The 15,511-nt window shown below is 48.5% G+C and overlaps 2 protein-coding genes across 3 annotated transcripts in view; both read right to left on the bottom strand.

The window, feature by feature from the left end:
- The window catches only part of SIRT7 (sirtuin 7), a 48,519-nt gene extending 46,145 nt beyond the window's left edge, over positions 1-2,374 (bottom strand). Inside the window, exon 1 of the mRNA XM_044296304.1 lies at positions 2,180-2,374. The gene's annotated coding sequence lies outside the window, so the exon portion shown is untranslated. The remainder of the gene's footprint in view (positions 1-2,179) is intronic.
- Positions 2,375-4,680: 2,306 nt separating this feature from the next.
- Positions 4,681-14,573, bottom strand: MAFG (MAF bZIP transcription factor G). Of its 2 annotated transcripts, none has more exons than XM_044297037.1 (3): positions 14,128-14,573; positions 9,951-10,014; positions 4,681-8,408 (listed from the first exon to the last, which is right to left on the bottom strand). In XM_044297037.1, the coding sequence occupies exons 2-3, from the start codon at positions 9,987-9,989 to the stop codon at positions 7,956-7,958; spliced, it is 492 nt and encodes a 163-aa protein (XP_044152972.1). In that variant the 5' UTR covers positions 9,990-10,014; positions 14,128-14,573; the 3' UTR covers positions 4,681-7,955. The 2 variants fall into 2 exon arrangements, with proteins under 2 accessions (XP_044152972.1, XP_044152971.1); XM_044297036.1 differs by lacking the exon at positions 14,128-14,573 and adding an exon at positions 10,096-10,826.
- Between the last annotated feature and the right edge of the window lie 938 nt (positions 14,574-15,511).

Here is a 15,511-nt window from a genome sequence, read left to right as displayed (position 1 = left end):
CTGATCTCGACCTTCAGTCTGAGCATCTCCTTCCAGAGTAGCCGCAGTTCCCACTACTTCCTGTCATCAGTTGTAAATAGGTTTTGTCACCGGCTCCTTATCTCTTTGTACTTACCAGAAAGGGCCTTAAAAGGAGACTTCCAGCGGGATATTTTTTACACTCAATATTGATAGAAAACTATGGGGCACATTAATGAAGACTGGTGTTTTAGACGCCGGTCTTAATAAACCCTGCGCTGGCAGTGGATTGCCAAAGTTATGTCGCCAGCCTCTCCATAACGTCGGCGTATCCACAGCCGATTCTAAATGTAAGCCAGCTTCCTTACCGTCTTACATTTAGACCATTTTCGACGCCTATGATGAATGAGACCGGTCTTCTGGCCCGTCCCCTTCCCCGCCCACTTTTTAAACCCTGGCGCGAGTGGAGCAACATGGCGTGCAACAGAATTGCGTCTGATATACACCACAAAAGTGCAGTGCATCTGTTCGTTAATGATCCCCTATCATTTTTATTTATTTTTTAAATATAATTTTTGCCTTTTTTATTGATGTTCTGTGGGCTCGACCTCAAGGGGTTGATCTGTCTTCACCCACCCGATCTCATAGGAACTTTCCAGTTCAGGATGTACATGGAGCATAAATCACACCCCAACACACGGTCAACACACCCCAAATACTCGCCCCCCTGTCGTTATGGCTGATGCAATGCCAATCTTTTAACACAAGCCCACGCCGGCACACACCGCTTTTAGGCATCACTCTTCGAAAAGAATACCGAACAGAGATTTGAACCTAGCCTAAAAGTAAGGGCTCATACCCACGAACGTAAGGGCTCAGTGCCCATATTGCAAACGGCAATCTCCTATATCTTGCTAAACTTAGGTACAGATTCGAAGCCTACGGAAGAACTACGCAGCGCTTCTGTGGACTTTTGGCTCTGTGCCTCTGGATTGCGGACCCATTCAAGTAAGTGCCCGTGCATTGCGGACCGCTATTTGCCCTCCGCAGCACAGGCATGGAGCCCTCACGTTGGTCTGTATGAGCCCTAAGACAAGTGTAAACTTAGAGAAACTGTTTATCCCAGTGGCTGATAAATCGGAAGCACCTATAAACTGTCCAGTCTAACTTTACACCACCTGTTTGTCAGCTTAGCTTACTCCAAAAAAGGACAAGAATCGTGACACATTTTGTGCGCATTGTGCCATATTACAAACGAGTAAAACATAAGTCTGAAAGTGTCTAAAACACTTACCCTGCTTTCACACCTGAGTGTTTCCCAAACGCGCGTCAAAAGCGCGTTTTTGACGCGCGTTTCTGACGCGCGTTTCTTGTAATAGTAAACACGCGTTTGACGCGCGTTTGTGTCATTGACTGCAGTGTCCTATGGCCACAAACGCGCGTCAAAACGCCCCAAAGAAGCTCAAGTACTTGTTTGAGCGTCGGGCGTTTTACAGCGCGATCGTACGCGCTGTAAAACGCCCAGGTGAGAACCATTCCCATAGGGAAGCATTGGTTTTCATGTGTTGAGCGTTTTACAGCGCGTTTGAACGCGCTGTAAACTTAGGGTAAATAAATGTGTTGTAAAGCATGTACACCAGGGTTTTTTTGAGCACAAAATTTCCCTCCCACATTGTCCTCCTGCATCAGTAATCTCCGAGAGATAAGTTCTCAATGGCAAGGTAATCTCAGTTTATGCTGCTGCACAAGGAATGGTTTAATCGCATGGTAATTCTCATTATAATAGTAGGTGGAGGTCTGGATGGCTGACAAAATGACAGCTCTACTGGCCTTCTGACAGGCCTACTGTCACGGTGAGGAGTGGGGGAAACTTGCCACCGTCCAAAGTCTGAAATTTAGGAAAGCCACTAGGCCTGGAAGCCAGGATAAGGGAGATGGTCTCCTCCTATCGCCACTCTCATCCTATCCCTGACCTCCTAACCGCATGAGCGAACCCAGATGGTAGGAGGGATCATGCACCGAAACCTGGGCCCTACTCACCCCATCGGTCCCTGCAATATGGAAGTCAGAAATAAGAGACAGCCGATTCATCCACGACACAGATAAATCAGAGTCTCCAACAGGCCTAATAACAAGCATGAGACAGCAAGCAACAACAGAGCAGCAGGTAAGTGTCCTGTGGCCAGATGAACACAAAAAACAGAACAACAAGATCACTTACCGGAAGCCACAGCTTGCTGTCATGTAGTTCCCCCTCCGGGGAACCCCAGGGACCCCCTTCCGGAGGTACAACAAACAGGACATGTCTAGCAACCATGCGGAATAATCAACCCTTAAGTGCAGCACCACACATAACAATGGGAAAGGGTAGACATAGGCAAGGACCTAGATGTCCCACAAGGCAGCCCTCAAGGACATGGCATCTGGAAATGCCCAGAAAGGAGCATTGCATCCAGCCACAAAAAAGGCTGAAGTGAATCTAACCTCAGGCTCTCAACACCAAGACTATAAGAGCCAAGAGGCCACACCCAGCTCCACCTAGCACACAACTAAATCCACAGCAGCCAGATAGTTAACCCCTCCAGCACAAGACAGAGAAGGGAACCAGGAATATAAGGGGCTGAGCACACACATGCTGACAACATGACACATTGCCACAGGCAACCAGCATGCAGTGAACGTGTCACGGCGAACAACATCGAGACCGTGACACCAATATACAGATACATTGATTAGTATAATGTAAGAAGCTCTGACCAGCCGTACTACTGGGATAGTACAGGTGCTCTAATAATCCCTATATAAGAGTGAGCAGGTAAGTGCTGTTATGACTGTACACTAAGGCTATAGCAGTGGTATACGTAGTGGGTTTAGAGGGTGCACTTAGAAAGGCCTGCATATACTATAGACACTAATGGTATCAAAGTCCTCCCTTGCATCAGGGTTGGTTTTTGGCAAACCCCTCTCCTGGCCAGACCGACAAAAAAGAAGCACACTTACCTGCTCCACACTGCTGGCTCCAGCTTCACCCCCTAAGCTGCCTCTCTTGGGTCCCCCGTTGTCAACATCTGCTTTGATGCCAATCACTGGGTGCATTGGAGCCCTGCTCCCTTTGCATCAGATCAACTGGTCATGTGATGCAAGGGTGGCAGGTCACTGCTGCAGCCAGTGACTGACTGCAGCAGTGTCAAAGCCGATGTTGGAACCCAAGCGAGGCAGTCAAGGACGGAGATAAAAGGAGCCGGGATCCAGAAGTGGGGAGCAGGTAAGTATGTTTCTCTTTTGCAAGTCTGGCCATTAAGGGGGCTTGCTAACCCCCCCCCCCCCCCCCAAAAGGTGGCCAACCCCTTTAATAACGCTGCTGACTTTCCTTACAGCCAGGCAATACTGACCCCTTATTTTCTGTTGTATCGCCAGCGTACTCACATTCATTTGACTCGAATCCAGCTCTTTAGAAGATGTTTATTGGCAATATACAATATAAAATAGACCTTATATCAAACATACATAATATACAACAGAGGCACACCCAAATCATCGTCCGTAGCGCCCAACAGGCCTGGAGACGCTCCGTTCTCTGCACCTCCTGGACAGCTGGAGACCACGGCTCAGAAATGGACATCCCAAATATACAGGAATAAATAACATCATATACCCTTTGTATGTACAGATGCAAATGCTACAATAATTTAGCAATAAATACCGGTATATATGTTAGTGATGCAACCTGCATCTCTGACTCGGAGACAGATTTTCCCGAAGGTGCGACCACATAAAAGCCTTGCGGTGAGGAGCAGAAACCTGAACGTTCACAGTGAGACCATTGCATGGCTGAACATACTGTAATGAGGGGCGTCAAACAGCCCCCGATTATCCAAGATCCATGTTTTCTTGCATGGGGATCCAGCTCCATACCTCCTCAGAGACAAATGCCCGATTCTCCATCTTCCCACCCATACGTTATAGGGTGAGATATATCCTGGTTCGTTATAAAAGCACTTGAGATATTAAATAAAAAAGGGCTGTCCGGTTTAGAAAACACGTTTTTTATATATCCCGATAGGGGGTTTTGAGTTAATAAAGGGGGAGTGGAAGAGCGACTACAAAGAGCGCCTCTCGCTCCGGAGGGCCACTCCTGTCCTGTATTACATAGACCAGCCGCTGGTAAGTAATGCTTCATCCCTTACTGAGAACACATGCATGCTCAGCTGACTGTAGCATGCAAGTGTATATGACAGCAGTCAGATGAATTGCTTGGTCACTGCTCTCTTGAGTGCATGTCCGGCCTTATGAGGCCAGTGCTAAATGCAGCCATCGAGGATGTTGTATTATGGGGGAAGTAGTCAAAGAGCACTATCTATCTACAGATGACGTGGCAGAACATGGCAAGATACGGGCACAGCTAGCTTCTGCGTCCATGCATTCAGCTGATCAATGTATAGTTACAGAGCGCCTGATTACGTCAAATGTTTGCGGTTCCAACGGCCCATGTGTACATTCTTATTTCTCAGTATTACGGACATCATGTCGTGTGAGTTCAGTAAGTATGGGGGCTGGGCTCTGCCTTAGGCCTCATGCACACAACCATTGTGTGTTTTGCGGTCCGCAAACCGCGGATCCGCAAAACACGGATGGCGGAACGGCATGGACAGACATTAATATAACTGCGGACAAGAATAGGACAGGTTATATATTTTTTTGTGTGGACCACGGAACGGAGCAACGAAGTGCTGTCCGCATCTTTTGCGGCCCCATTGAAGTGAATGGGTCCGCATCCGAGCCGTCAAAACTGCGGCTCTGATGCGGACCAGAACAACGGCCGTGTGCATGAGGCCTTAATTAAATGCTGAAAAATGAAGCTCCATGAGTATGATGCTGCTGTATGATCTATGTATATGATCAGCACTAAGCTCTGGTCCCTAAAAAAATGAAGAGAGAGGGATTCTGAGACAAGGGGCCTTCTCATCTCATACATTGGTGGCATATACTGCTAGGATAGGCCACCAATGTCAGAGAGGTGAGGGTCCCACCTATGGGACCTGCTGCTATCTCCGGAACAGGCTCCCAAAGTGAATGAAAGCACACTGTGCAAGCGCAGCCACCCTCCAGTCACTGTCATGGGAGTTCAAAAAATAGCGGAGCGCTACCTATACACCATTCATCGCTGGCTCGGCTATTTCTCGCAGTCCCATAGAGGTGGTCGTGCGTGTGCAGTGCGCTCCCAGGATAGGTCATCAATATCTGATTGTCGGGGTCCAACTCCCAGCACCCCCGCCAGTCAGCTATTTGAAGGCACTTGGACATGCGTTGTGGTCTCTTCTTACTAATCCATGCATAGCGCCGCACATCATATAGTGGCTGTGACTGGTATTGCAGCTCAGTTTTATTCACTTGAATAGGACTGAGCGGAGCCTAGGCCATTTGACGGGTGGACATGAGGAAGAGACAGCAGTGCTTTTCCAAGTGCTCCTTCCAATAGCTCAGTGGTGGGATGTTGGGAGTTAGAACCTCAATGATCAGATACCATGAGTATAGGTCAGCAATATTTAAGTCCCTGTTCTATAGGCAGCAATTGGGATGGGGTAAACTTTTTCATCATGCTCACCCTAATACTGCCTTCCTGAATGAAATGTTATGGGCAGGTTGTCCTGCATGTACACCACTGCCACCTCTACCAGAAAGTCTCATGACTGGTGCAGGCGACAGGGTACGGATAAATCTGGTAGACTGCGGCTCTCCACTGTCTGTCAGCCCTTTAATGGGATATTGTCTGTTTAACGTCAGCAGATCATCGACGTGCACATAATAAAAAGAAGCACAACCTACAATCCGATATAAGAGATGCCAAACGTGTAAACCGGCGGCAGCATCAAGAGCAGGAGGACTGTAGCTTTGTGTTAGTCCTGTCTACACCACCACATTCACCATCCATGGTCCTTTCTGTGTACAACACACCAGATCCCTCCTGGCTGATACCCAACTTGTTGTATAGATGGCAATAGTAATTCAATCACTTTACAGTGCAAATTATTAAGATTGGTGACATCACCAAAATATCCAGTGATGTCACTAATTGCTGGAGTATTGATATGCTAAGTACTCAACTCCATAAGTAGGTGAACCCCATGTCTACACGGCAACCAGGTACAACACTGTCAACTTCTGAATGATGGACTCAATGGGACCAGAAATATGGAAGACCAGGAGTCGAAGGCGGTAACGTGAACCAGCAGATTTTAACTATTACACATATCCTTTTGGGCCAGAAGAGCTCACATGAGGACTTGGCAGGGGCACCACACCGTATAATTATACCACACAATAATCTGTTAGGAATTGTCTATATATATATTTTTTTTAAATCTGCACCACTTGGTTTAGTCTCCTTTCTGTGGTCTTCTGGTCCCTGTCCTATAAACCTCTGGGTGGTCAGGGTCACGTGTTCTACTGCAGCCAATGACTGAGCTAATTGGTGATGTATTAAGTCACCACTGAGGCCAGTCATTGGCTCCAGAGGTGCAAGTGGGCCAAATTCATACAGGAAGCTGACGGACAGGGACCAGAAATCGGCGGCGGGGAGCAGGTGAGTATGGATTTCTCCACAGGTCCTAATAGCCAGAGGCAGATTTATAAAATAAAATAGACAATTCCTGACTATACACAATAGATTACAGCGGGGTTGGCTGATCATCTAATGTGTATGGGGGCCTCCTAACTCCCCCCAGCAGCAGCTGTCGGAGGAGTTAAGGATGGGGTAGCTGGATTTCAACATGCCCAATCCTTTTATTCTTGGGGAGGTGTATGGCAGCAGCTTACTCCCAATTCAGAACACATGCATGCTTGGCCGAGCCAAAAACATCTGTGTATGGATGGGGGGAAAGGGAGGAACAGCTGTCAGACGACACGCAGCTCTTGAGCATGGCTAGCTGTCATCTAAGCATAGCACAGTTTTCCTCAGTTTGCAACTGCCGTGATCAAAGGTTGCATATTGTGATGCCTGACCATGAATATCCAAAAAAAGATTGGCCCATGGGCTCCTCTCAAGACGGTCCCACCAACATGACTATGCAGACATACTGTACTTTCAGGCTTTGATGGATGTTCAGGAAGAACCCCATTGTCTTTCAGAGAGGAAGCCTCACGCGAAGATCTTCTACTTGAATTATGGATTGGGCAACATAGTCACAAACGAGCAGAGTGGCTCTTCCCATCAACGTCACCATCAATGCAGTATGATATATTATTTTTGGCACAAAAACGCCACCAACTTCAAAGGATATTCCACCACATTGAGAACAAACCATCACGTTCACTAACCCAAGTGAAGACTGCACACCGACCACAACGGAGGAGGACACACTCTGACAACACAGGACAGCAAGCTGACCCACAGGCTGGAAGACTTCACACTACTAACGAACTGAACGATCCAAAAAGGAGCAGTAAAGTCCAACATCACAAACTACACAACACGCAGGAGAACTGCACACAAACACACACCAGTCACAAAAGAAGCAGAACCACCCGACGTCACACTGTACAGACGGAGCCACAACACCGCGTACTTCAAGTATATGGACTGCGCATACCGACCCAAGACGTGGAGCACAACCGGACTTCACACTGTACACTGAAAGCTCGACAGGACGGGAAAACTCAAAACACAGACAAATCCTATGGACTCTTTCAAGTGTGGAAACTACAGCCGGCGTTGACTCTGCATCTCCGTCACTCACCATTCTGGTGGACTGAGTGCTTGAACACTTGGTCAGAGGAAGCTTAGTGAGAGACCTCCCACTATTCGTCACTTTCCCACTTGCTGCAAAGACACAAATGCCGAAATGTTGTATTCCCTGCCAAAGCACCCAACTTCTCCCATAGACGATACCTTGTTCCACTGCTGGAAACCTTTCCGGTAGCTAAGGAATTCTTTGGGTACTTGTGCTTTGGGAAACGCTATGGAAGGTCAGTAGCCCCATCGTTTTTTCCACTCCCCCCTAAGAATGTGCCTCAGTTTTAGACTTCACTATGGTAATGACACTAGTGGCGGCTACTTTTCCTGGTATAAGAGGCCTCATGCCTGGTGGAAACGCTCCCCTGGGAGGGTTGATGGGGCTTCTGGCGACAGTCCTGGCAAAGTTCTGCAGAGCTTCATACTTTGACCTCAGAGAGTCCAGTTCCTGGCGCATGCTGGCATTCTCGGAGGCGAGTTTCTCCACCTCCTGCTGCAGTTCTGCCTTCTGCTTCTCCAGCTCTTCTTTTTGCGTCACCCGCTTCACCCTGCAGCTTGCCGCATACCCGCGATTTTTAAGGGTGCGCCGTCGCTGCTTCAGTTGGATGATCTCTTCCTTGGACAAACCACGGAGATGTTGGTTCAGCTCCCGCACAGACATGGTGACCAATTCTTCGTCTGTAAGGCTGGTGCCATTCTCCCCTGGCTCCCTCTTTACCTAAAAATAAACAGGAGGGGGAGTTGAAAAGATCTGCCTAAAATAAAACTATACGGAAACACTCCTGCGCTGTATATAAGTGACCCCTCAAGCGTCTGATAACCATCTATAACTGGATGAATTAAGTGTCTTGCTGAATCCCTGCTCAGCCCCTGCCCTGGTCCTCTCAATTGACATGAACTACTTTTCTGCATCATCCACTGTCTGCAAATAAATGTTGCGCTTGCGCGGTACGGGTGAACCCTGCCACATGCGTAGAGCGTGTCTGCACCTTCTGAGTTTAGAGGAATTATTTTTGTGCAGCACATGCCGTGAAATGAATAGGGAATACGAGGACCCGCGAGCTTGGGACTGGTGCAGACGCATAACAGAAGGGAATACACTGTGCATGCGCCACTTTTTAGTACTGAAGGATAACTCATATCAAGCAAAGAACCAGGGGACGGGGCTGAGCGAAGATTCAACAGGACACTTCATTTGTATAGGCACATCCAGAGGAAAATTTGTTTACAGCGCAGGAGTTTAGGTTAGAGAAAATGGTGGAAATGGGGGAAATCTTGGTGACTAAAATAAAAATAGAAACTAATGTAAAAAATTTAGCACCCATTTAGGATTTTCTGCCAAGAAAAACACAGATGACAAATCATTACAAATTTTTACAGTTACAATAGTCACACTGAGCTTTTTCAATGTGAAATGTCGAAAACACGTGCTATCCACCCTCCACTGATTTCAATGGGAAAACTACACGGTAATTTACAATGTGCTTGTTTTCAGCTCCTGGTTTTAAAAATGGCTGCGTGGAAAAAGAAGCCATGAGTTCATTCACAGTGTGTATTCTGCCACAAATCCACTTAAATGAGTAACAGTGGATTCTGCATAGTTTTTTCAGCACAGAAAAAAACCCATCTGCACAAACGTATTTTGTTTCCGTGTCCGTTCCATGTGCATTCCATTTCCGTATGTCTGTTCCGCAAAAGAAATGGAACATGTCCTATTATTGTCCGCATTACGGACAAGGATAGGACTATTCTATTAGGGGCCAGCTGTTCCGTTCTGCAAATTACGGAATGTACACGGACATCATCTGTATTTTTTGCGGATGCGTATTTTGCGGACTGCAAAATGCATACGGTTGTGTGCAAGAACCCTTAAAGGGGTTGTCCAGGATTAGAAAAACATGGCTGCCTTTTCTGAAAAACAGCCCCACCCCTGTCCACAGGTTGTGTGCGATATTGCAGTTCTGCCCTATCGACTTCAATGGAGCCATGCTGCAATACCAGACATCACCCGTGGACAGGGGTGCCGCTGTTTTTGGAAGAAAGCAGCCATTTCTTTCTAATCTTGGACAACCGCTTTAATACTGATGACCTAAGGACAGGTCATCAGTATCTGATTGGTGGTGGTCCAACACCCAGGACCTCTGGCGATCAGCTGTTTGAAGAGGTTGCTTTTGTCGCTGAGACCCATGGCCCCCTTGCAGCTTAGGGGGCCACTTTAAGAGAAGAAGGAGGTCATATGTCATGGTCAGGAGCCACTTACCTTCAGAGCTTTGCTATTTCCCTTGCTGAGAGTCGTCATACCCTGGGAACCGTGTGTCAGCAATCTACAGACAGAGGAAGCAATGCGTTAGTGTGACCTCCAAAACCCGCCGTGTTCCCGCATGAACTCACCCCCCCCCCCCCACCTCTTGCTGTCCATGTGCCCCCGGGTCCTGATCTGTGACCCTGTTAATAAGGACTTTTCCCGTTCACAGGGGACAAACCAATTCCAATCCCCGGAGAATTGAACTTTAAAAATAGGCTGGGAGGGAAAGCGCAGCCGAGCAGGCGAGTCATGCTGAGTCAGCACCGCGCTGTATCAGAGAGCGGCACGCTGTATCCTGTGCATGTGCACACAGTACACACACAGGCGTATACAGGCTGCCTGCACACATACAGCTGCACCAACAGATTAAAGGGGCAACCCCCCTACATGTGACGTGTAAAACCTATCACGCAATGTTGTATGTACTCTTAGATCACGCAGGCGTCATACATACTCTGATCCTGGCTGGATGAATACCTTTATATATACTTTAGTAGTGTTTCGCGGTCTGGAAATTGCGGATCTGCAAAACACGGATACTGGCCGCGTGCGTTCTGCACCTGGCCGCCACTATGATAGAAAATGCCAATTGCAGACAAGTATAGGACATGTTCTATCTTTTTTGCGGGGCCGCGGAACGGAAGTACGGATGCGGAGAGCACATGATGTGCTGCCCTAGTCGTGTGAATGAGCCCTGAACATGGTGAACATGGTCTTTATTAGAAGCCACACAGCGTTTTCACGGGTCCTTAAAGGGGATGAACTTCCCTCAAGGTACTTTATCAATATCAGATTGGTGGGGGTCCGACTCCTAGCACCCCCACCAATTACCTGTACTGGCCCTAAAGACTAACAGAGTACTGAGTGGAAGCAGAGAGCGCCATACGCTGTGTAGTGGCCGTGCCGGAGTACTGCAGCTATGCTCCCATTTATGTGACCAGGAGCGGAGCTGCAGTACACCGGCGCTGGAAACTACTATCGGGCGCCATTTGTGACACAAAATTCATTTTTTTTTTGAATTCTGCGCAACAAAATGACTTCCGTGTCACAAACCTTATATGCAACAAAAAGATTTCCGTAAAGACACAATGAGTTCTGTGATTACTACATTCATTGTGTGTCATAAAACACATTGGGGGAGATTTGTCAAACTGGTGTAAAGTAGAACTGACTGAGTTGCCCATAGCAACCAATCAGATTCCACCTTTCATTTTGGACAGCTCCTTTGGAATATGAAAGGTGGAATCTGATTGGTTGCTACGGGCAACTCAGCCAGTTCTACTTTACACCAGTTTAATAAATCTCCCCCCACTGTGTGTCACAAAACACATTGCCCCCCATAGTGTACGGTGCCTTCTGCTTCCACTCTGTACACTGCTCGTTCCCACCGCTGTGCAGCAGATCGACGGGGTTGTGTCGGACGTCAAACCTGCACTGATCTTATATTGATGTCCTATCCTGAGGGTAGCACGTCAATATCTCTACCCCTTTAAGTGGCGTCCCCTTGTTAGTCAAGTCTTCAGTGCCAACTGCCTGCGCTTATGGCTGAGGGGAATGTGAGGTGACCCATCTACCATCGCCTTCCATAGGAACAGGCTGCACCTGCGCTACTTTCCTGGGACCACACAGTCATCTGCTCATGCGCAGCTCCAGGTGCAATGCATTTAAATGGTGGTGATGAGTAAGGTGGTGATGGGTAAGGTTGCCATTTTTAGGTTCAGGAGCAGCATGTGGTCGGCACAGAAGACTTCTCTAACAGAGGGGCAGAACTTATAATAAAGATATACTAGTAAGACGGCTGCACTCAGGCCTCAGACGTGTGACTAGATTATATTCAAAGAGGCCAACCCCTTTAAATAAAAGGGAGTGTGTATTCAGGATTCATAAAAATGGTGCAGAACATATAATAAAGACCTTGGACTAGATTATTAGGAGGACAACCCCTTTAAATAAAAGGGAGTGGTCCTGCGGGCCCCGTCAAAATGGCGCACAACTTATAATAAAGACCTTGGACTAGATTATACTGTATATAAAGAGGCCAACCCCTTTAAATAAAACGCAGCAGAACGTATAATAAAGAACTTGGACTAGATTATACTTAAAGAGGACAACCCCTTTAAGAGCGGGGGTCCCCCTACCCTACCCCCCTCAAAGTAAATGCAGAGGTGGGACATGCACCTATCAAAGCTCTATGGCCTCATGCACACGACTGTTGTGTGTTTTGCGGTCTGCAAATTGCGGATCTGCAAAACACGGGCGGCGTCCGTGTGCGTTCCGAAATTGCCGAACGGCACGGACAACCATTGATATAACTGTCTATTCTTGATCGCAAAATGGACAAGAATAGGACATGCTATATTTTTTTTTGCAGGGCCACGGAACGGAGCAACGTTGTCCGCATCTTTTGCGGCCCCATTGAAGTGAATAGGTCCGCATCCAAGCCGCCAAAACTGCGACTCGGATGCGGACGAAAACAACGTTCGTGTGCATGAGGCCTATGGGGAGTCTGAGATGAGACTACCCCCCCCCCCCAGCTCCTATAGCCCACCACCAGGGGTGCACCACCAATGAGGCCAGGTGAGGCGATCGCCTCAGGCAGCACCAGGTAGGGGTAAGAAGGGGGCAACAGAATGGCCATGGGCGATGAGAGCTTTTTTTATTGTGGCAAATGGGTTAGGTTAAGGGCTCTTAAACACTTGCGTTGTTCTTGTCTTCCGGCATAGAGTTCCGTCGTCGGGGCTCTATGCCGGTAGAATCCTGATCAGGATTATCCCCATGCATTCTGAATGGAGAGAAATCCGTTCAGGATGCATCAGGATGTCTTCAGTTCCGGACCGGAACGTTTTTTGGCCGGTGAAAATACCGCAGCATGCTGCGCTTTTTGCTCCGGACAAAAATCCTGAACACTTGCCGCAAGGCCGGATCCGGAATTAATGCCCATTGAAAGGCATTAATCCGGATCTTAAGCTAAACGTCGTTTCGGCGCATTACCGGATCCGACGTTTAGCTTTTTCTGAATGGTTACCATGGCTGCCGGGACGCTAAAGTCCTGGCAGCCATGGTAAAGTGTAGCGGGGAGCGGGGGAGCAGCATACTTACCGTCCGTGCGGCTCCTGGGGCGCTTCAGAGTGACGTCAGGGCGCCCCACGCGCATGGATGACATGATCGCATGGACACATCCATGCGCATGGGGCGCTCTGACGTCATTCTGGAGCGCCCCGGGAGCCGCACGGACTGTAAGTATACCGCTCCCCCGCTCCCCACTACTACTATGGCAACCAGGACTTTAATAGCGTCCTGGCTGCCATAGTAACACTGAATGCATTTTGAAGACTGATCCGTCTTCAAATGCTTTCAGTTCACTTGCGTTTTTCCGGCGTGTAATTCCGGCAAATGGAGTACACGACGGATCCGGACAACGCAAGTGTGAAAGAGGCCTAAGAGTTTCAGTTTCCGCCTCGGGCAGCAGAAAGGCTAGGTGCACCCCTGCCCACCACCATTGCGTGATTTCATGTCACGTGTCCAAAAACCACATGTATGAAATCTGCCATATCCGTACCATACAATGGAAAGTAGGATTAGGCGGCTCCCCTTTCCCCAGGATTGACCCCCGTACAAGCCGGACACCAGGTGCATTGCAGGGCCCCGCCGCTCATGGCGCTGTGCTGTAAAGCACTTACTATAGGGACCAGTCGTATGAAATGGCGCCACCTAGTGGGAATACAGAGCTGTGCAGCTCCCATCATGACAATGCATCCATACACCAGAGCTACTCACAGCTGACTGTTCGCTACAGTTGCATCCTGACCCCATTTGTATCTGTATCTACACTTTATATGATTTGAATAATACAATGTTGATTTCACAAACTTTTGCAGCCGCCCGGTGCACGTACACGACTCAGATGTAGCAGAGCCGAAGGGGTGTCAGGGTTATTCCTGCAGCTCCGCACTACACATGATGAATAATAGATGAGGAGTGATGGAGGGTGGGGGCACAGGGGACGGGTGGGCGCACACAGGGGGCATATCACACTAGGCGACCCCTTGGTGGTGGGTGTCGGGGGAGACACATGACATACACCCGGGCACAACATGACCTGTCACCTGCCCCAGCTAAACCCGGCGAGCACCTGTCAATCACAACTCCGCCCCTTCGCCTTCCTCATGACATCACGGCCGCGGTGACGTAACGCATCCTGTGCAGGGAGGACGGCGCAGGGACCGAGCGCTGCCGGTGAGGGTCACGTGACGCACAGCCCCGGAAGTCGACGACCCGGTCGCCTCTTGTCTCCGGCGCTGAATCCCCGGTAGATGGCGGAGCCTAGTGGGTTAAAGGACGTTTGTTGATGTCAGGGCCACGTGATCGGTCACGTGCGTGGGAGGAGTCAGGGGGGAGCGTGCATGCAGCAGAGCTGAATGGTTGTGCTGGCGGTCTAGCTCAGTGTAAAATGTGCATGCAGCAGAGGTGAGACTGTATGACGTATGTGCAGCAGAGCTGTGTGTGCAGGGTGTGGCGAGAGAGCAGAACTGTGCCTGTGTGCACCTGTAATGTGTATGTAGTATTGGTGAGACTGTACGACGTATATGCAGCAGAGCTGTGTGTGCAGGGTGTGGCGAGAGAGACTACAGATAAGAGCCAGGGGTGCACGAGAGGGGCTATCGAAGGGCTGAAGGGAAGGGGTTAGTAGAGATGAGACTGTGAGCATCTGTATGTAGTAGTTGTGAGACTGTATGACTTATATGTAGCAAAGCTGTGTGTGCAGTGTGTATAGAGACAGCAGAGCTGTGCCTGTGCAACTGTATTGTGTATGTAGTAGTGGTGAGACTGTATGACTTATATGTAGCAGAGCTGTGTGTATAGAGACAGCAGAGCTGTGCCTGTGCTACTGTATTGTGTATGTAGTAGTGGTGAGACTATGACTTATATGTAGCAGAGCTGTGTGTGCAGTGTGTATAGAGACAGCAGAGCTGTGCCTGTGCAACTGTATTGTGTATGTAGTAGTGGTGAGACTGTGACTTATATGTAGCAGAGCTGTGTGTATAGAGACAGCAGAGCTGTGCCTGTGCTACTGTATTGTGTATGTAGTAGTGGTGAGACTATGACTTATATGTAGCAGAGCTGTGTGTGCAGTGTGTATAGAGACAGCAGAGCTGTGCCTGTGCAACTGTATTGTGTATGTAGTAGTGGTTAGACTGTATGACTTATATGTAGCAGAGCTGTGTGTATAGAGACAGCAGAGCTGTGCCTGTGCTACTGTATTGTGTATGTAGTAGTGGTGAGACTATGACTTATATGTAGCAAAGCTGTGTGTGCAGTGTGTATAGAGACAGCAGAGCTGTGCCTGTGCAACTGTATTGTGTATGTAGTAGTGGTTAGACTGTATGACTTATATGTAGCAGAGCTGTGTGTGTATAGAGACAGCAGAGCTGTGCCTGTGCAACTGTATTGTGTATGTAGTAGTGGTGAGACTGCATGACTTATATGTAGCAGAGCTGTGTGTATAGAGACAGCAG

The sequence above is a fragment of the Bufo gargarizans genome, chromosome 6, assembly GCF_014858855.1.
Source record: "Bufo gargarizans isolate SCDJY-AF-19 chromosome 6, ASM1485885v1, whole genome shotgun sequence".
Classification (NCBI taxonomy): domain Eukaryota; kingdom Metazoa; phylum Chordata; class Amphibia; order Anura; family Bufonidae; genus Bufo; species Bufo gargarizans.
Note: the sequence above shows the minus strand (reverse complement) of the source record. Positions and strands in the feature narration are given on the sequence as shown.